Source organism: Pogona vitticeps, chromosome 8, assembly GCF_051106095.1.
Source record: "Pogona vitticeps strain Pit_001003342236 chromosome 8, PviZW2.1, whole genome shotgun sequence".
In the NCBI taxonomy this organism is placed as follows: domain Eukaryota; kingdom Metazoa; phylum Chordata; class Lepidosauria; order Squamata; family Agamidae; genus Pogona; species Pogona vitticeps.
This window is the reverse complement of record NC_135790.1, coordinates 26,116,382-26,138,348: the sequence shown is the minus strand read 5'-3', so window position 1 is coordinate 26,138,348 and position 21,967 is coordinate 26,116,382. Positions and strand designations below refer to the sequence as shown.

The 21,967-nt window shown below is 44.4% G+C and overlaps 1 protein-coding gene across 1 annotated transcript in view; it reads right to left on the bottom strand.

Annotated features, from left to right (window-relative positions):
- TRIM29 (tripartite motif containing 29) overlaps positions 1 to 21,967 on the bottom strand; it is a 41,890-nt gene that overhangs the window by 7,905 nt on the left and 12,018 nt on the right. The window contains exons 2-8 of the mRNA XM_078379652.1: positions 13,267 to 13,362; positions 11,640 to 11,873; positions 10,396 to 10,594; positions 10,108 to 10,110; positions 5,847 to 5,933; positions 4,381 to 4,476; positions 49 to 125 (exon numbers count right to left, since the gene is read on the bottom strand). Of these exons, the coding sequence (XP_078235778.1) occupies positions 49 to 125; positions 4,381 to 4,476; positions 5,847 to 5,933; positions 10,108 to 10,110; positions 10,396 to 10,594; positions 11,640 to 11,873; positions 13,267 to 13,362 (792 nt within the window). The remainder of the gene's footprint in view (positions 1 to 48; positions 126 to 4,380; positions 4,477 to 5,846; positions 5,934 to 10,107; positions 10,111 to 10,395; positions 10,595 to 11,639; positions 11,874 to 13,266; positions 13,363 to 21,967) is intronic.

The following is a 21,967-nucleotide window of genomic DNA, read 5'->3' as shown; positions in this document are numbered from 1 at the left end:
TGTTCTCATGGAAGGCATGGAAAGTCAGTGCAGATGTCGAGAACTTACCAGCATGCTCTGCTTGGAAGACTTCCATGTCTGGGGCTGTGCTTTAGCAGCTTGGTGCCTCACTATTGAGGGGTACGCTGGGGGAGACAGAAGGCACCTGTGGTTACTTCCTACAACAGCCTCCATTGCATGCAGCCGAGTGCATTCCAGAAGGAGAGAGCAAGAAATACCTTATTTAAATGTAGGAGATCCATATTATTTTATCTGTCTCCGAGTTAGTAAGGCACAGGAGTCCCAAGACACCACCAAGGCAGGCAGAGGTATTTGGAAAGAGTACACTCCCAAGGGGAAAAGAGAGAAAAGGAGGAGAGAGGGAGCAGAAAGGAACTCGAAGGAGCCCTGAAGTACCATTCTTAGTATAGAGGCTCCCATCAGACTGCTTGCTGAAATCTCCGGGTGAACTCTGGCCAATTGAGGGGAACTGATAAGGCACCTTGGTTCCATTGCCTACTGGGAAATAGAAGAAGCGACATTAACTTGCGGAGGGGTAGAACGCTGTGCCAGTGTTTCTCCATTTTTCACTTGTGTCTGGCCTGATCCCAAGACTGCAGACCATGGGAACAGCAACGGATCCCACCCTTGGCATATCAGCAGGATCCGTCCATTCCAATCTTGGGGGAGACCACAAGGCACACACGCCCCTTCTCCTGATGGGAACTGATAGGAAGCAGAAAGATCAAATACATTTCTGCTTCTTTGATGAAAGCATCATTGGAAGTCATAAGAACTCCAAAGAAATCAGGAAGACAGCGGAGATCAAGTCCTACCCGGTGTTGTGGCTTCCACAACTGTAAAAACCAGATGCCAAGTTCTCCTCAAATGTTCTAGTGTCCCAAAATGAGCACATCCTTCCCTGATCCTGCAAAAATGTCTGCAGCTGGGGTTGCAGATGTAATCAGTTAGCTGGCTACACTAATGCCCTTTAAACCTCTTCAGTCATGTAAAAAATGTTCTCGATCAGTCGGACAGACAACATCCTTGAAATCATTATCGTCCTCTCAAAATAAAGGAAGTATGTGTCTTCCTTCAGAACCCTTATTCATATTCATAAGAAATTATATGCACATTTAATCAACCAGTTATCAATGAATTTATTTTAACCTTGCATGAGCAATCTTTTAAGCCTTCTTTAATCAGATGACAGACTTAATTTCTATTTTTACCATAACTGGCTGACACAGACTTACAACTTTTTGATGGGAATTTTTATAGCACACCGAGCTGTGTAGGTGGTCGAATTACATCCTCTCTGTCTACCTCTTTCTTTCCCTTTCTGGCTGATTTATATTTATAGACCTCTTCACACATCACAGTCTGGTTTACTCTACCCTAGGAGTGCATTTTGTGGCAATTCATCTTTGCTGAAGACGAAAGTAACTTTTGGTAAGAGGTAACACAAGAACGCAGAGCGACGGGTGTCTGCAGCCTCCCCCATGAGCAGAGGGTCTTCAGACTGTGTGGTGCTTCCATTGTGGCCTTCAGACAGTCATCTGAATGTGTAGAAAGGGGAGCAGGGTCACCCATCTGCAGCTACAAATTCTGGACCCCTTTTGGACATAAAGCATGGAGTTCACTTGAGAAAGCTCTGTCTCTTCTGCTGGAGAGTTTTGATTAAGCAGAGTTCCCCAAGAGCACAGACAGAGCGTACATGTCTATTATCTGTGTAGAGTTCATATGGCTTGCATCCCTTGCCTCTTTCAGATGTTGTCCCAAAAGCACATATGAAGTCCATGTGTACCCTTCCGCTCCTTGGTCTGCACAAGTTGAGATGAACATCTGAACGCATCACACAGGTGGAGGACGAATGGGACATGGAAGGTTTACACTTTTCTCAAACTAACCAGCTCCAGCTGGAAAATGAAGATTTGTCTCATGGTTTGTATCAGATGAAAAAAGCTCATGAAAAGGAAGTGAAAGGTGAACCCCAAAGTTAGACTTCACCTTCAGGAGGACTAGAGAATTTCAACATCTGGATGGCTCCTACTGCTATGCCTTTAGAGAACAGAAGCAACCCCTTCATTGTAATTCCATGCCATGAAGGGAGGACCAGCCTGCTTATAGTCTCCATGTCTAGCTGGTCTTAAAACGTTGCCTTAACACTTGCTTCAGACTGCTGGTCCTGCTAGCTTAAGACTGCCAATTTAGCAATTGACACATTTAATATACAGTGGTGTCGAACTGTGGCCCTCCAGATGTTCTTGGCCTTCAACTCCCAGAAATCCTGGCCAGCAGAGGTGGCGGTGAAGGCTTCTGGGAGTTGAAGTCCAAGAACATCTGGAGGGCCACAGTTCGACACCACTGTAACACATTCAATTTTCATTTATGTAGGTGTCCTTGATTTTTTTAAAAAAAGGTGTGAGCTGCCTTGAGTCTCTTTGGTGGAAAGGTTGGGTGACAGTTTGAATGACTGATGGATGGAATGAATGAATGAATCCCAAAGTACAGCGGCACCAGTAGAAGAACATAAAGGGCAAATGGTGCTGCTGATTGAAGCTCATCTCATCTCTCTCTCATCTCACACACAAACAAACACCACTCAAATGTATATCCCTGAACCCAAAGGTCCAATGCGGTATTCTATGGAAAGAATACCGCTCCCCAATTGGGTTTCATGGAGGGCCCAGCAACCTCTCCTGGAAGGTGCCGACACTCCACTGGGCTTTACTGCCTGAGCAAGCCTAACAGGAGCTTATGGAAAGGAGACGGGGGGCTGCCCCTTTGAATCCCTGCCCTTCTCAGCAGAATTTGGAGGAAGAATTAACCTAAGGAGTACTGCAGGGCTCAGCAGACGGCCAAACTACATGCGATGAATGTCTTCCAGAGACTTCATTCCAGAAGAGTTTTGTGTCCAAGAGATCAGATTTTCAGACAAAGCCTATGACGTCATCTTGAAGACCAGTCCAACACAAAGCCAGCTGAGCTGAAGACCACAGGAATGCATCAAATGTCTGTAGCAATGATCAGACTACATTTGGGGCACTTAAGGAGTGCTGTATATCTGTGAAGATTCTCAGTCATCTGATAGTGTGGCTATCTGGAAGTTGAGTCATGGCAAATGGACTTCTTTCCTGTTTGACTGAAACATTTTGCTACTCATCCAAATAGACCGAAGAAGCTACTTGGATGAGTAGCGAAACATTTCAGCCTAACCAGAAAGAAGTCCAGTTGCCATGACTCAACTTCCAGTTAAGGATTGCCCTTTCTGATCACATGGGCTCTTCAATGTATTGGTCGGTCCTTAGTCTGAGCACTTGTTCACTTGAGTTCCATCAGAAAAAAAAACTAATTATTTTAGAGTCTTTGGCTTGAACTTGGAAAAGTTACTTTTTTTGACTCCAACTCCAAAAATGCCCTGGAAGATTCTGGAAGTTGGCATTCAAAAAGTAACTTTTTAATGCTCTGGGTTTCAAGGATGTGTCAAGGCAGTATTGGGGCATCTGGTGCCCCTCCACTGTGCTGGGTTCCAACACATATAATCTGTGATGAAATGCATCCGGAGATCTACAAACCAAGGCATGTTATTTTTCAGGAACGCTCAACCGTGAAGACAGCAAAGTGACAGCATGTCTTTTCTTCTAAAGATCAAGGCTTCCTTCAATTTAAGAAGGGTGTGAATTTATAAAAAAGGAACTAGCATCAAACTCAACACACTTCATGAGAAGAAGGACAGAAAGACAGCAAGCAGAACAGATCACTGAGCAAGGAAACGGCTGAGCCTCTTGTGATATTGTGGGACAAAAATGTTCAAGGCAGAATTGAGCCATACTCATTACTAGAGAACAACAGGTATCCCTAATTGATTCACGAGTGAAAATGTAATTACATTTTCATTTAGGCAGGCTGTTTTTTCTTTTCTTTATATTAATAACTCTGCCTGAACATGACTGGCTGGATTTGCTATGGACACTTCTTATTCATTATGCTGGTCTTCCAGCTCTTTGGATGTAAATTTCTCATGTACGTATTGACTTTTTTTAAAAAAAGAAATCCAGCCCAGATCAGAGCTTTGAAAGGGTTACTTGGGCCAAACCTCCCGGAATCCCCCTTCCAGGGAAAAGGAGGCCATTTTTCCAAGCTCTGTTCCTGTTTTCTGAAGCTGGACACTGATCCCGTGCTGTTCCACCCCACCCCAGAGAGATCTTCTCCAGAAGATCCTTAACTTTTAAAAAATGGCAAAATGTGGAAAAGGGGCCTTCTGCAAATACATCAGATGCTCTGCAACTGAGCAGGGACCCCAGACGTAGGAACAGGATCAAGGTGGTAAAAAGAAATGGTTGGGATGAGGTGGAACAACGAGGCATCCCTCTTTCCAACCAAAGTTGCTGAGCGTACCTTTCAAGGAGAACGCCGAGTTAGCTGTCGTCAGCGACTCCTCTGCAGCAGTCTGCATGGCAGAAAATTCCCACGCTCTGGAGTTGTAGTTGCCACCTAGAACAAGGGAATCCAGTTTGGAAATGACTTGGCATCCATCAAAGGAGACAGGTTGAGGACCCACCTCACGCTACATCAAAACAATCCCTCAGCTACCAGGTGGGAGGCCAAGAATAAGATAACTGACTTGACTAAGCAAGGAAGGCGCTCGGTCCGCAGAGGATGTGAACAAAATGTTCTCTCCCTCGCTCTTATTGTGCCAGAGGGAGTTTTGAGCTGAATGGGCCAAAACTCCCCCTGAGTGGCTGTTAGTTACATTCATTTGCCCACTCATGGTTCATGTCTCGGATCTATTATCTCCCATCTAATATATCTTGGGCCTCTTGAGACTCGGGCCGTGGGAAAGAGAGGCTGTGAGCAGGTTAAGATGCTCCTTGGCGGAGAATGGAAGGAAATGGAAATTTCCAAAGAAATGCAAGTGTCTATTTAAAGTATGTATAGCCTGGTCTTTGCACCACAACCGTCCTCCAGAGAGATCAGGAAGGGCAGGCTTCTTCATTTCTGCACTAGAACAAAATGCACCTAGTAATGAGAAGATTCTTTCAATTCACCGCTTGATTGGAAATCAGCAAGTTAATTTTAAAAATGACCATCTTGTTAAATGTTCAAGTGGCTGCAACATTGCTTTCATTCTTCTCTTACAGCCCTTGCTCTTATTGGGCCCCACTGCAGCTTAGTCCAATCCTTTCCACTCCCCTATAGGATCAGATTTATGGGGTGTCCACATGGTCATCGTACCAGATGTCATCTCTCTTTACAAGCTCCCCTGCCCCGCCTTTGACCAAGGTGTGGATGGGAGCTGTTTTATCCCAGCTCACCAACTTTCCAACCTCAAACCATCACGACCCACACCATCCTAGTGTTGGACCAAAGGTGAGACTGGATCAAATCTCAGAATTAACTTTTCCAAGTTCTGGTTTTTGCACTACAAACATTTCGCATGCATTTTTTAAAAAAATACATTGGAGATGTCTGTTGCAAAGTTAGATTCGTGTAAATGTTTAAGGATAACTCAGTTTTCCTCTGCATATTGATTTAAAAGTGAAAGAAACTAGGTTATTTTGCATCAGCCTTTTGAACCAACCGAATTTCTCCTTCACACTTATTAAAGGCTCAAGTCCTAGCCACACTGGAACTTTTTTCCACTTCAGCTCAATGTGTGATAATTGGGAAACGGGACAGCAGCTGCATGAATGTAAGGATGTCAATCCTTGCTCGTCTTGTTCTGATGCAGAAGAACAAGATAGGCAAGATCGTGAGATTAAATCTTTCACTGTCGATGAAAGTTTTCACACTTGTGGGCTAGTTTGGGTCAAAGGCCAACCGTTTTGCCACCTGTGTCATTCTGACTCAACTCTGCTTCATACCTTTTGGAGTCAAGAACATGGAAAACCTCTTCAGGCTATCAGGCTGGTTCCAGTCACTGTAGTTGTTCATCATGAAACGATGGTCTCCTGAAAAGAAACAAAAGTGGGGAGAAAAAGCACCGGTCACCACATGAGTATGAGAGGGAAATAAAAGTTGTAAGGACTCCATTGTGAAAGCACAGAATGATGGTGTGGGACTTCTAGACCAGCTTCTCCTAACCTGGCATCTTTCCAGTGTACTGGACTACACCTGCCACCACCTCCAGAAACCACAGAGGGCACCAGGTCAGAGGACATCGGTCATGACCAGAAGTGGCCTGATATTGTTGGCCTGCAGCTCCCATAAATCATCACCATTGGCAATGCTGGTTAAGGCTGATCATAGTCCATCAGTATGAAGAAGACTGCATTTTACCCATTCCTGGTCTAGGTTATAAAGACAAATCCCCACAAGGTTATTTTGGGTGCAACTTGAACTGGGGATACATATCTGCATGTTTACAATGGGATAAGGACAAGACCATGGAAATAACTGCTTGTTTGAACGTGGTCGTCAGAGCTCTAGAATAAAGGATGGTAGTTCTGGTGCCAGTCAGGAGATGGAGCCACTCTGGATTTTTCTCCAAACTTTACAGGAAGCATGCAAGGTTCTGAACCCTCTTCCAAAGGTAGGTTCAGCACCTTAGTCAGCTCCTTTACAATTCAGACTAAGGGTACAGCTAAAGTAGCAACAGCAAATGAACTAGTGTGAGCCTCTTGGGAGCAGTGGGGCTTGGTTAAACAATCTAATTAAATCTCACTGTTCATACAGAAGTGGCTCCTGCTAATATCCTGAAGAGAGCCGGACCATAAAGAAGGCTGAACGCTGAAGAATTGATGCTTTTGAATTGTGGTGCTGGAGGAGAGACCCTTGAGAGTCCCCTGGACTGCAAGGAGAACAAACCTATCCATTCTGAAGGAAATCAACCCTGAGTGCTCACTGGAAGGACAGATCCTGAAGCTGAGGCTCCAATACTTTGGCCATCTCATAAGAAGTGAGGACTCCCTGGAAAAGAACCCTGATGTTAGGAAAGTGTGAAGGCAAGAGGAAAAGGGGACGACAGAGGATGAGATGGTTGGACAGGGTCATTGAAGCGACCAGCATGAATTTGACCCAACTCCAGGAGGCAGTGGAAGACAGGAGGGCCTGGCGTGCTCTGGTCCGTGGGGTGACAAAGAGTCGGACACGACTGAATGACTAAACAACAACAAGCATTTGACATGCAAGAAGACACGGATGGATCAAAGTCTGCCTGAGCAAACAGACATCAGCTGTGACAGCTAACTAAGGGGCTCCCATTTAAGAGGCAATATACCTCAGGGCATCTGATGTTCAAAGAAGAAGAAGAAAGGGCAGCAATTATATACATGCCCTGATTTGTCAGCGTTTCTTCTTTATCTAACTAGCCCTCTTGGGAAACAACATTGAGAGCTAGACTGAATGTTGACTCGATCCACCATAGGAACTCTTGTGTTCTTAAGCCAAGATGAAATTCCATCCGCATGTAGATGTCTAAAGTTTACAGTTGGGATGGTCCATTGGGGGAAGAAGAAACAGAGAATGCTTTGGTCAAGGTCTTTGGACTGGGTGGGAAGAATGTGCCCAGCTGAATATGAAGAGAAGCCAAGGTCTCTATTTTCTACGGCTGCCATCATGGGATCTGTCATCAAACCAGGGAAGCCAGAACAGATCAGCTGTTCAATTGTAGGTGTCTACAAGATTGTATCCTATGTGGTCTAATAAGTCCCCCACACAGAAGTCCTGCTGATTGGGAGTAAGCCATGCTTAACAGAAGCCACCATTTGATGAGCTAACCTATACTTTATGGCCACCTGCCAACAATGATTATTATCCCAGCAGAGAACCTATACTCATGCATTACTTCTGCTGTTCCGACTCATCTTGAAGGAAGCGACCACTTAGTAACACTCTTTGCAGCTGCCCATGAACGTGACCAGCTGTGAAAATAGTATCGCAGCTCTCTCAAAATAAGACATCAATTACAGAGAAAGCAGGGGAAGGCTTGGGTTAGAGACGCACATTTCCTTTTCCCAAGCAGGGTATGGGACTTCCTAAAAAGATAGAGAACTTGGTGGTTTTCAGAAGCTTAGCTGAGGGTTGAAAGGAAGTGGCTGAAGTCTTGGCCAAGATAATTGTCTGTCCAGTACACCAGAAATACTAAATCACTGGATTCTAGATCATGGAAAGCTACACCTACTTAAAATGACATTTTCTCTTAAATAATTGTTCTAAAGTAGTGTTTCCCAACCTGGGGGCTGTGTTTTCTTTGGGGCCGCAGGTCATCCTATATGTGTTGTGCCCCTCCTTAAATAATTTCTTCCTTGACCTTTCAGAGTGGGATATTAAACTTAACGTGCATGTGGATGTATGAGAAACAGGCCCCTGAGGGGAGAAAGAAGCCTCTACTTTCAGAGAAGGGATGGTTTTATGTCATTAAAATTGCCTTTTAAAGCAAACATGGGGAGGTACGCAGGTTGCTCGGCTAATATCAAAGGGGTCACAACTCAGAGAAGGTCGGGAATGGATCTAAAGTCTAAAGCAACATCCAGAGCTATTGCTGCTGCAGTCACCTTGAGTCAAGTAACTGTGGATGTGATTAAGGAAATTTGTGAACAGAGTATCCACATTCTCTTTCTTGGTAGAAGCCACTAGTGTCCTATTCCTCTGAATTAAGTTGTTGCTAATCACTGGGGATGTTGGGAAGGATAACATACAGGCACGGTGGGAATATCGGAAAGATTTCCATCCTGCACCTAGGCAGGGGTGCAATCAGCCAATGGGAAGGTTTCAAATCCTCCAGAGAGTGAGAGCCCTTAAAGCAACCATTCTGTCTGCCAAGGAATTGCTCCAATCCAGCCTCCAAAAGGAGAAGGCCCTACAGCTGGACCAAAAAGATCCAGCTTGGGTAGAGATCAAGGTCAGGTTGAGCACAAATCCCCACAAGCCGCATGATCATAGGGAAACTGATCACGTTGTACCTCCCCACGTGAGGTCCAAATGGCAACCTTTCCTGCCATGAAACCACACTTTAACAGACCATAGTTCGCCAGTGGGGTGGTGGTGGTGGATTCGTATGTAGGAAGAAACTAGCGTCTGACTCTATTCCTGTTTTAAGCTCTGGAGACGCAGAAATCCTGGCAGAGGAAACTAAGGCATATCTTATTCAGCAATGCGTCTGCCCTTCTTCCCTGTTTGCTCCGTTTCTTCCCATCATCTGGTTATCGCACTCAAGTGTCCCAACATGTCTGCGGCTTTTCAACGCATTTGAAGCTTACCAAGATGTCTAAGCCAAGAAATAAACCGGTATGTTGGATAAGATCTTAATGAAATGATAAGGATCTGGGGTTTCCACCTTAATCGAGAGCCACATCAAAGGCTTTGTTCTGTTATAGAAATCTCTCCACAACTTCATCTTCCGTTCGCAAATGGAAAGGCGATGGGGAGCCGTCTTTTTGCCCCATCCTTGCCAGTCCCGTGACCTGAACGACACACACATTGCATCCCAAGGACCACAACTGATGAGCTAGGAAGGCCTCGTTGTTGTTCTCATGGTTGGTTGCTGCCAGAATTATTGTTTTGCTTTTGCTCCTTGTGGCAAAGTCTCATCTCCAGTTTGCAGAGAAGCACTGAAGGCATGGGCAAGATGATGCTTTCATATTCTTCAGTGTACATCCATATATACACATGACAGCCTATGTGGGAGAATCACGACCCCCAGGGCCTTGGTGAGATAGCACAACACCCCATGGCAGCCCTTTGATGCTCATCACAAATTCTCTCTTTTAAACCAAAAGGCCTCTCCTACCCTCTTAGGAACACAGTGGGTGGTTTCGTGAAGTCTCCAACTTCCCTTGAGCTGTTTTCCAACCCAGGCAGCAGTGACGTATTGCAGAAGTGGGAGGAAAATAATTAAAATAAAAGCAACGCGCCGCGTTAAGAGCTTTCATGGATATCTAGCCCATTTCTTATCTTCAGAAAGTTCACTTTTCTGCACCAGAACCTGCACAACCCTCCAGCGAGGGTAGAATTAAAAGAATTCTGGAATCTGGAGGCCAATCAACTCTCCCAGTGAGAAATCTTCCATGATTGCTCTTTAAGCATTTGAGGAAGTAGACCGCACATCTGCAAAAAGTCCCAGATGCAAATCCATAAAATAAATAACAATAAATAAATCCTTGGGGAGGTGATGCCAAAGAAAACCTCCTTCTGTATAACCATCCACAGTAGCTCAGAATGTGGGCTAGGGAAGCATAAAGTTGGGAATTCAAGTGTATGGAAAGATTGACATGGAAGATTGATGGTCCTTAAGAGATATTTGACCATTTGGGACAACATAGGTTAAAGGAAGGAGAGGAGCCTTAGAAGTAAATCAACAAAGGGTCTTTCTCAGATGTGATGCAGGAAATTGTGAATTTGGTTGTGAACCAAATCCAATGAGGAGGTGACATTTAAGGACAGGGAGGTGGGCCTTCTCTTGGTTCCACCTACCATTCTCCATATGGTTCCTCTCAATGAAGTTCCTGCTCAGGTCTGCCTTGCAGATCTTCTCGACATGTCTCATGCATACGTTCAGGAGATCATCTCTAAGTAGTCCCATGGCTGGGCTCATGTTCTCCCCTTCAAGCAGAATGCTGTAGGTAGGCAGAGATGGAGGGATGGTATAGCTCCGCATCATAGCACCAAACTCCTGCCAGGTGGAATAAATAATAATAGCAATTGTAATAACAGCAACAGCAACAGCAGGGAGACAAAAAGAAAGCACCATGTAAACATGCATGTGGAACATAACATGTCTCAAGATATTATTGCGTAGCCTTCATTATTAGAATCTCCAATTCATTTCCCCCCTGTTAACATTTTTATTTCTTCTCCGGCAGTTAAAGGTTCACTCCACAGAAATTGCTCTTCAAAGGGGTCTCCAGGACTACTTGAGGACAAAGGAAATACTTAATGATCATTACCAGGGGCCCTTTCGGCAGACATTAACAGTCCAAAAATGTGCTGGACATTTTAATAACAAAGATTGCTCCACCATATTCCTGATGAGTGTCTCTTCCATTCTTTGGTTCCACAAGTGCTTTCTAATTTTTTTTTCATTCTCTGAACAGGAACACAGTTCAAAATGGGAAAGACAGTGGGTGCAAGTTAATTAACATGACGGTAATGAAAATACACTTTAAGGCATGTGGTGAGTCGCTGGGGAGTTCTTGAGAAGATTAAGCAGAACATCTAGAGTTTGGCTGAGGGCAATACTGTGGAAGCTTCTTTCTTCCTCGTTGCTGGTAGAAGAAATTATTCATATAAGTGTAAGCATAACCATCCCATTGGCATAACGTACCAGGTCAAAAATTTTAGCTTTTTATAGAATCATAGAATCATGGAGTTGGAAGGGGCCTCTAAGGACATCGAGTCTGACCCCCTGCTCAAGGCAGGAATCTAAATCAAAGCAGATCTGACAGACAGTGGTCCAATTTCTTTCCTGAATGTCTGGAGCCCTCAGCACCTCCCAAGGTCCTGGGATCCATTGTTGTACTGCTCTAACAGTTAAGACATTTTGTTGGAGTCACAGACATATACGTATATTGGCAATATGCTGACTACTAAGTAGATCCATGACACACATGGAGATGACTCTGGTAATAAATAAGCTTGCGATTATGCAGCGGCTTTGCCCTCTGATCACCTTATCCAAGGCTCTGGGGGTAAGGGTATAAGCACCGCCACTTACTCACCTGCAGGAAGAGCACCGAGTCACTGATCTGGCCAATCTGGTCCCTCGTCTCTTTGTCCTCCTGCAGCAGCTTGGCCCTGTCTTCTAGCTCTTCCACAATCTCCTTGATGTTCTCCACAGCGACCTTCTCTCTGTGGTCCAAGCCAGCCTTCACTTCCTCCCGTTGCTTCTCCAGGTCACGGATCAGCTCTTTAAAATGCTGGTCCACGGTAGCTTTCTCGTTGGTTGTGAAGTTCTACAGACACACACAGAGAGAAAGGGGACAAATGAGTGTTTTTTTGCAGAAAGATCTAACTGCAAAAACCGCTTTACAACCTGCAAAGAAATGAACGCAGAAATAAAAGCTCATAATAGGTCATAATAACCTAAAATGCTGTAAGCCGCCCAGAGACCTTTGGGTAGTGTAGGCGGCATATAAATTAAATAAATAAATAAATAAATAAATAAATAAATAAATAAATAAATAAATAAATAAATAAATAAATAAATAAATAAATAAATAAATAAAACAGGGCCATATTCTCTCACATACTGGTTTTCTATATACAAGGTTGTAAACTAATAACTTCATACACATTCATACATACAGTGAGCCCAGCAAATGCTGCACTGATCTTACTATGTCTTTTAGAGTCTTAGAACGGCAGAGCTGGAAGGGACCCTCTGGATCATTAAGTCCAGCTTCTGTCAAGGAGGCCCAGCGGGGGAATCGAACTCCCAACCTCTGGCTCTGCAGCCAAAGACTTAAAACCATTGAACCGTTCAGCAATTCTTGGAAAGGCATGTTGGAACAGGGGGGAGCTGGTAATTTCAACATGGTTACCCACATTCTGGACACCCGGACACAAGGGCTATGTTTGAAGCTACATATTGTATTGCAGGGCACGGGAATTCCGACTACCAAGTCGGATATGATCTCCAGGGGTTCAAAACCAACTGGCCAGCAATTTATGCTGCTGCTATCTCCGGTCACTGATCAGAGATAAGAGTGTATTGAAAGAAGAGGGTGTTGAAAGCAAGCTGTTCCATGAACTTGAATTGTGATTGACTTTACAAAGTGTAAAGAATTTAGTGATTGGACAAACTGATGCACGTGGAGGTCCCTACATACTCAGGTGTTTTCTCTGTGAAGTGAAAAAAGAGAGCAGCCTTTGCATGTTCTGTTGTGCTTCAGGTTTTTGTTTTTTGTTTTTGTTTTTTTGCAACAACCTCCCTCAGATATTCAGGGCTGAGCTCTGGCAGGTGAGATAAAGCAAAATCTTTGGCAAAACCAACACACCAAATGAACGCTTCGAGTCGTCCCCGGAGTGTGAGACCCGCTTGTGCATTCTGGGCTTCTTGCCAGCTCCGCGACGCGGCCCCTGTTTTTTTCCCCAATTCACGAGGTTGATCAGGCCCAGAGGAAGAGATACTCTAAAAGGAAACCGAGCCGGAGGCCAAAAGGCAAAGAGGGTGAGAGTAAGCCCTTGAAAGAACCACACGGGAGAACAGAAGGAGAGGGTCAGAAAGAGGAAGGCAGAAGGACGCAGGTGCGCCCAAGGGGGAAGAAAGAAACACCATTATAGAAGGTGAAGGACTGGAGAGGATTCTGGAAGAGGGGGAAAGGAGGAAGAGCATGCCATTCTCACCTTGATGCGATCTCTCTCCTTGTGCCATTTATCCACTTCATCTTCCAGCTCTATGATCTTGAGCTGCAGCTGCTCCTTCTGGAGGGAGAGTTCAGTCTGTAGGAAGGAGAGGAAGGAAGCCATGAGATCACACGGCACAAAGCCTGCCCTGGCATTCATCAAGGCGCCCCGTCTCTTAGGCAGCTTGGCTAGACCCACAGAGCCTGGGAGTCTCACAGGAGTAGCCAGCATGAGTTTGGGAGAAGCCCCACTTTGAAACAGCAGTCAGAGTGGGTCAAATGATTGTCCCCCTGTGGGGCAGTGATTAAACTATAAGGCCCTAAACGGTTTAGGACCTCGACACTTGGCGGAGTGCCTGCTCCCACCAAGATCTATTCGGATCACCCGCACGAGTCAGGAGGTGAAGCTGAGGATCCTGACGCCGAAGGAGGCCCAGAGGGAATGGACTCGAAGTCGGGCCTTCTCAGCGGTGGCTCCTCGCCTTTGGAACAACCTTCCTCTGGAGATTCGTGAGGCCCCTACGCTGGGTACTTTCAAATGCCAGCTGAAAACATGGATGTACATCCAGGCCTTCTCTCCTGTCAAATACTGATTTCTTTTGCTTTGCTATTTATTATTTATTTATTCCTGCACTATTTGTTATTGTTGTATGCTAATGTTTTTATGTTTTTTAATTATTTTGATATTCTGTAAGCCGCCCAGAGTGGTAGAATATACCAGATGGGCGGGATAGAAATCGAACAAATGAATAAATAAATAAATAAAATAAACTGCAGGACTGCAGCCAACGGCGAGATGGTTGGACAGAGTCATCGTAGCGACCAAGATGAATTTGACCCAACTCCGGGAGGCCGTGGAAGACAGGAGGGTCTGGCGCGCTCTGGTCCATGGGGTCACAAAGAGTCGGACACGACTTAACGACTAAACAACAATTGCAGCCAAACTTCTGCTCATTATCTGAGTTCAGTCCCAATAGATTCAGGTAGTAGGCTCAACCTTCTGTCATTCCAAGGCTGGTAAAAGAAGCACCCAGCTTGCTGGGGGGGGGCACATTGCTGTTTGCATAATTGTGTTCTTAACCACCCAGAGAGTTCTCTACTACTATGGGGTGGTATATAAGTTGGAACAACAACAACAAGAACAGCTCACAGAAGCACAAACATACAGGAACACAAAAAGACACAAACGTACAATGAAAGAGACCACTCAGCAGGGACTAAACCCCCCCGGCGTTCCCACTTTTACAAGAAGAAAAGATGTGTAAAAACTGGATTCAGCTCTCCTTGTGGGAAGAAAACATGGATTGTTACAACCTGACATAAAACAGAGAAGAGACACAGGTGGGATCAGGAGAAAAGCAACGTGATCAGAAATGGGAGATTGTGCACACTGCTTAGAAAAGTTGTAGGAAAAGAATAAGAATAAGAATAAGAATAAGAATAAGAATAAATACAGATCTCTGAAGCTCTCAGCCAACATAACCACAGAATGTTAACTGCTGCATTCCCTGAAAAGTGATTCAAAATCTATCTTTCTCCCTTCCCCCACCAACCTACACATTTTAAAACTTGGGGCTCCAAATCTGTTTCCGTCAATATGTTGGGGCAAGAGGGGCAGGAGGAATTGTGAGCCCCTTCTCATCAGGACACAGTCCTTCACTGGATGAGAGAGGCTGATTTCCAAATACAGCTGCTTTTGAAGCAAAGGGCCCTGCCCTGCGCAGGGTGTGCCTTTTGCAACACTAACAGTTTTTTTCGTGTAATTACAGGATGACGTCGGCTCCGTGTTGCAACAGGCAGGAGGACGCCCTGGGCAGAAATGTTGTTCAGACATGACGGCGGAGTCATTGGCTCTGGGTTTAGCCCTTCGGCACGGCGGTGATCAAGGCAGGATGAATATAAGAGAGGAGAAAGGGAATTCGTGGCAGGAGAAAAATTTGCAGAAATCGTAAGACTGGCTTAGAAAGCCAGGTCCGCTGTCGTCCCCTTCTCCCTTTTACGATTTGAGGTTCACAGGAGATGAAAGGATAGAAATTGTGCACAGGTGCATTTTTATGCCAAGGTAATCATTGGTGGATGTATGATGAACAGAACCAGGATGTCAGTGTGTTTGAACCAGCAAAAATTTAGGAACTGATTTTTGTATCCTTTGCACTCTAACATGTGATCTGTAATCTACATGCAATGGATCCATTAAAAGGCAGTCCTACGTATCAAATCACAGCTGAGCTTTCGGACTCACCCAGTTTTTCTTACCCATGTAAAAACAGCTGTAGTGGATCAGAGCAAAGATTCATCTAACTCAGTTTCCTGTCTCCAGCAGTGGCCCCAAACCTTTGTAGGAAATTCACCACCCCACTGTAAGGGAAAAGAATTTCCCTTTTGGTTCCCTGCTCTGGATGTACAGGGATATACTGCATTAAAATGAGGAGGTTCCACTTAGTCACCAACCCTGCTAGTTAATTGGCTAGGATGCCAATTAATGTAGCTATTACATCAATTAATTGCATATATCTACATTAGGCAAATTAGCTCTCTAACCCCAAAGAGTTGTCCAGCTTCACTTTCAGAGCTGAGTGATTACCCAGCAATGAGTGAACGATGCAGTTTTATCAACGTCACCACCTCAGCCTCAGATTTCATTTTGCAATGCTTTCATTCACAATTGGTATGGAGCATGAATGGTATTTAATTTCCAGCGAATTAAACCGAAACTCATATCACTTTGTGGTCCACCTTCCTTCTCAATAATCTTGATTGAAATTGTCCAGGGACAGTTCTGGGTTCATTTTTTATAATCAGAGGGTGCCGAGCATTTAACTTGAGCTGGTGATACTGTTCCAGTAAGCGTACGTCCATAAACAATGCAAAGGGGTTTGTTTATAAGGACAGGAAGACAAAAGTGCAGCGAGCGGTGAATTATTTTCCTGCACAAAATTCAGAACATGAATAAGTGGGGAAAAGGTCTCCCACTCCTACATTATTCATAAAACTGGAGTCTCCAGCAATAAATCTACAATGCAGATAAACATTACCATTCCACATGTTGAATAACTGACAGGGAGGGAGAAGCACAAGCTGCGCCATCAGATTTCCTGGGTGGACACCTTTGTCATTACAGATATGGCAATTTATTTCACAAGTAATTTCAAGAGCTTGGAGCAAGAAAAAGTTTTATCTCATTTAATTCTCTGCCATTAAGCTGAGAGACAATAATTATCACCAGGGTGGTGTTTAGAATGTTGGACTGGGGTTTGATTTCGCTTTGAGTCCCCACTGAACCATGAAAGTCACTGGGGTAGTTGGACTCCTGACCCACTTCACAGGATGGCGCATGGAGGAGGAGAACCATCCGTGGTGCCATGAGGTCACTGGACGGAAGGCTCTCACTTGAAGAGAAGGACATTTCCCACTTTAAACAGGTTCAACTGCCACTTTCAAGGCAAAAGCTTGGAAAATCTACTCTCTTCTTTAGACAACAGCTTCCAGAATCCCCCAGACACACCTTGGCCACCTGAGCCCCCTTTTCACAACGGACAAAATCCACTTCAGCTCTTCTCCTTTTACTTCAAATGTTAGCATTTGCATGGGGGACAGGAGTCTATCAGCTGCAACCACTTCAGGATTCCCATCTGCATGGAGTTTCTGGCTGAGGCACTGGATGGGTTCCTTTCATCTTGTTGGCCAGTCAGTCATTTTTTGTTCAACGCATGCTGCGTGGGCCTGCTTTACTCGACATGCAAAAGAAGAATCTCGTTTTGCTCAGAGCCATTTTGCACAATTTGTAGAGACCTGGGTGAAAAGAAACCCCCTCAAAGGCTCACCTTTATGCTGGAGACCAACAAAATAGTTCATGGGGTTGATCAACTTTTGGCAGGCTGTCGTGATTGCAAGAGCATGAGATTTGGCAAGATTCCTTCACACCCTAAGCTTCTGGAGGAGCACACCAAGTTCGGGGCTGTGTGGGATACTTTATGCCTCACGGGCCTGTGGTCATGAGGAGCAAAGGCTGAAGACAGATAGCTGTGCCTCCAACTCAAGAGTTTAAATCTGATAAAAATCCAAATCATCATCATGGGCCATTAAGTCAGTTCTGACATGGAGACCCTTTTCAGCATTTTCTAGATAAGGAATACTGAGAAATACTTTACCTTTCCCTTCTTTTGGGGGTGCCCGGGAACTCCTGCGCAGCTGGCCCAAGGCCACCCAGGCTGGCTCTTCTCCCAGGAGGCCCCGTGGGGGGAATCAAACTCCCAACCTCTGGCTCCACAGCCAGATAACTCACTGAGCTGTCCAGCCAGCTTCCACAGAAACCCAAACATTGTGCTAAGAGAGGAAGAAGGTTCGCTCCTAGAAATGCTAAATTCTTCATTTGAAAAGAATGAGGTGGTGAATCTACCCCAGGTTTTAGTTTGACCTTTACAGGAGTTATCTGACATGTTAAACTCTATCTCTGAGATAGATTTGGCACCATGGATGGTTCTTGTAAAGGTAAGGCTAAAACTCGGCATCACCAAACTCCACTAAGTATCATCGTTAATCTCTGGCACTTCCTATTTAAAATTAAATTTGCAGTAGATGATGGCTAAGACGGACAGGCTGCTGACACATGTCAGAATCTGAAGAGGGAACCAAAGCAGAGGAGAAATGAATCTGGAAGGTTGTGGATCAGATACGGCTTCAAGAGAGGGTGAGCTTGAGGTCATGTCAAACCGTGGGTAATGGGTGGGTGATGCACAGCCCAGTGGGTGGATGAGGTAGAGCTGAAAAGATGTTTAAATGCCCAAGAGAAGAAGAGAGAATGATAGGAGGAAGACGCAACTGCTTTTTTCACAATGCCTCATCAGAGAGGTGGACTCCCAAGAGTTTTGTAAACCTTTTATTACTAAGCCCTTCTCTAAGCTATAATCCATTTGATCTCTTCTCATTCCAGATGAGAACGATGGATGTGTTGTTGACATCAGTCTCCATGGGACAATGGATGACAACGAGGGTGACTGTAGGCTAAAACATAATCAGGAATTTAGGATAGCTCACATATCAGTCGTTGCAACCAAATGTGATTTTAAAGCCAGAGAGTTATTGGAGGAAAATGATGAGGATGCTCTCACATTGCAAATTCCCATAAACAGGGGAAGGAGCGCAGGAGGGGAGAGAAAGAAATGTAAGCAGGGAAGCAAGTAGTGAAGGACACCAAAACAAATTGATTTATTATGGGATAGAAGTGTGTATGTGGGAGAAGCATCTCACAACAGGGCTGGAGGACATAATTTTTAAAAAAGAAAAAAGAGTAAATCAAGAGTAGGTTCGAAATAAAAGATGTGGGGGGTCTGATGGCCCATGCTGTGAACCCTTCACAAAGTTAAAGAGGTGTTGTTTTTCACACTGGGTTCTTACAAGGCCACAAGTCAGGATTTAAGCACACAGAAGAGGCCCAGCAACGGAGACTGGTGACTTCAGTGGGGTGGTGAATCTACCCCTGATTTTAGTTTGACCTTTACAGGAGTTATCTGATATGTTAAACTCTATCTCTGAGATAGATTTGGCACCATGCATGGTTCTTGTAAAGGTAAGGCTAAAACTCTGCATCACCAAACTCCACTAAATACCATCGTTAATCCCTGGCAATTCCTTTTTAAAATGTGATTTGCAGTAGATGATGGCTAAGACCTCCATCTATTTGAGAACCTCACTCTGAGACCTTGGAGCACAGCTATCTATTGTATTAGATACCAATATGTCTGGTTTCATATATATTTTTTAAAAAATTTGTTTTGGTAATCTAAGAAGAGCTTGTTCATCTCAGAATTTCAGGACCATACACAAAGTCTTACTCAGTTGCATCATCATGGTGTAGAACAGTGGTTCTTGAATTAAAACTCCCAGAAGCCTTCACCACTAGCTGTGCTGGCCAGGATTTCAAGGAGCTGTAGTTCAAGAACATCTGGGGGCCCAAGGTCAGGAACCACTGGTGAAAAAGCTCTCAAAAGCTATGCTGATGGAGCACAAGTTCCTGTAGGTTCTATCAAGATGGTAAGGCTTCCAGGATTGCCCCAGTGGCAAAACTGCAGGTTTACCATCCTGAGCCTTAGTGTGAATATCATTATCGGGAGCTCGGGCACCAAGGAATGAATTGGCCATAACAACTCTGAACAGCTATGAACTCAATGATGGTTTGAAATGCTTGTGATCTGCCCTGGTGAAAGCAGTGAATTGTGTATTGAGTGGCTTGCACGCAGATCTGCAAAGCAATGCTAGGCTACAAATATTTCCTATTTTCATAAATATGCTCCCCTGTATGGGATCAAAAAATGCTCTGATGTGTTCTGAACAGTACAGTCTTCACATTACGCAGCTTCCAAACAATTTTTAAGCCATAGAAAAGATTCTCAGCTAGAACTCATCCTCTAGTCTGCTGTTTAATTGTCCAAATAATTCCCTCCATCTTCAGTCAGTAGGGGCACTATAGGCTTCTGGCAAAGCAATGAACAGAGAGAAGATGTGAAAACATAAATACAATTTCATGTAAATTTCAATGCTTTCGGCCCTTCCTATTTCCCAGAGGATCCTGGGAAGTGTCATTGATCAAAATTGTGTTGTTTGGCATAGTAGGCTACAGTAGAGTAGACCCACTGAATCAATGAGGATTTGGTGAGTCAACACCTACATAAGTTCCATTGATTTAAATGGGCTTACTCTAACTGTGGGTTACTTCCACACTGAAAGTTGCAATTAGAGTAAGTCCATTTGAATCAATTGAATTTATGGAGGAGCTCACTCATTAAATTCTCATTTAATCAATGGGTCTCCTCCAGTGCAATTTAATCTGCTAAACAATGGGATTTTGGCCATAGCCTGAAGCAGAGGCTGGGTGTATCTAACACTTTCTCACAACCAAGGTCAAATTAAGATTCCAGGGGTTCTTTAGAGGAGGCTCTTGTGTGTTGACAATGGTCTGTTTCCAACTTGTACAGTGGAAAGGGTTAAGTTTGTGAAAAGAAATCTCAGTAAATTGCTCGTTCTTGATGAGATGGGTCATCTTGGAAGGTCAAGATGGACTATTGAGGGTTTCTGGAGACACATTTTGAACAAAAACATTGTATCTGCACAAAACTAATCTCTTTTGCTTTTAAGTAGCTAAGCACACACATACAAGGAATACAGAAAACAGGTTGATTGATCAGTGAAACACAAACAACCCATCTGATGCTTTTAATTTAAAAAAACACAACAAGCCACAAAGCTGTTAAATTGCTTTATGCAATTTAACCCGCACAAAAAGCTTTTGTACTCATGCCAAAGCTCTCACTGAGAATGGCATCAAGGCAGGGAAGGAGTCGAACAAGCAAGCAGATCCATTTTGTGGTTTCTTGTTCTCAGGGGAATGAAACGAGGAAGGATGACATCCTTACAGTGGAACTATGGGGCAACACCACAGTTCTAGTCAAATCGTGGTTAGAAAAAATGGTTGTAGTAACTTCTTATTTGTCAGATTTATACCCTGCTTTTTTGCCCTGAAAATCTGATTAAAGGCAACAAGTTATATTAAAATACAGAATTTAAAAGGCAGAGCCAATTGAAGCACAGCAGCTGATCAATTATACACGCAACAAGACAGATTGAGCTTCTGAACAGTTGCCCCCCACGTTTGTCTGACACACAGAAAAGAGGGGACTGACTCTGTACTTCAGAGAGTTCTAGAGTCTAAGGGGGTTACTACTAAAAAGACCTGGTCTTGTGTCTCCACCAGAGATGCCTTCAACAGTGGTGGGCTTGGATTTATCATGCAAAAGGTACAGATCGCCTGATCACCAGGCAGTGTAGAGGTCTCATCATCTCAGGACAGCTTCGTTTGAGCAATCATCCTCCTCTTCAGAGAGCAAAGTGTGGCAATATTACTATTTGGGGTCACATTTTCCAGAATCCCACAGCCATCATGCTATGCAGTCAACCTGGCCAGGAGATACTTCGTGTTGTGTCCCCAAAACGTTGCTTCAGAGTTTTTTGGTTGAATTCCTCTAACTGCACAGCAGAAGTGCAGGGATCCACAGAGCAGGTATAGCCTCAAATTCCCCAGGTAGCCCAGCCTTTTTCTCATCAACTGGCACTTACAGTCACTCTGAGACATCAATAGTAGAAAGAATAAAGGTTTCACTAATTACAATCACAGAGATCAAACAGTGCATGGGCAAACATGGCTGCTTTCAGCAACAAACTTCAACAGACTCTAGAGAGGGGGAAAGAACACTGAGCAGAGAGGCGGGACTCTCTTTGAACTCAGAGGCAGGATGGAACTATTGGTTACTGCTGGATAGATTGATAGTCATCCCAGCCCAGAAAGGTACCTCCTAAAACCTACTAAAAGCAGCATGCGAGTTTGCAAAAACTCAAACAAAAGTAAGCTTTCCAAGGTCTGCCTGGGGAACACCACATGTGCTAGCCATGGTACACATTTCCCAAGAGGCGCCCTTTGTGACAGCTGCATAATAAACATTACAACCACTTCCTCCTCCTGCTCCACCCTAGATGTGCACCATTGAACACTGAGCGATTCCAGTTCCTCGACCAAAGAGGACTCCCTGTGCTTTGAATAGCTGCCTGGTGGGGACAAAACATACAGGTGCAGCTTCTTTTGTCATGAGGGAGAGCACCTCTGCCTTTCTCCTTTCTAGCACGCAGCTTTTAAAGGCTCAAGAGCCGTT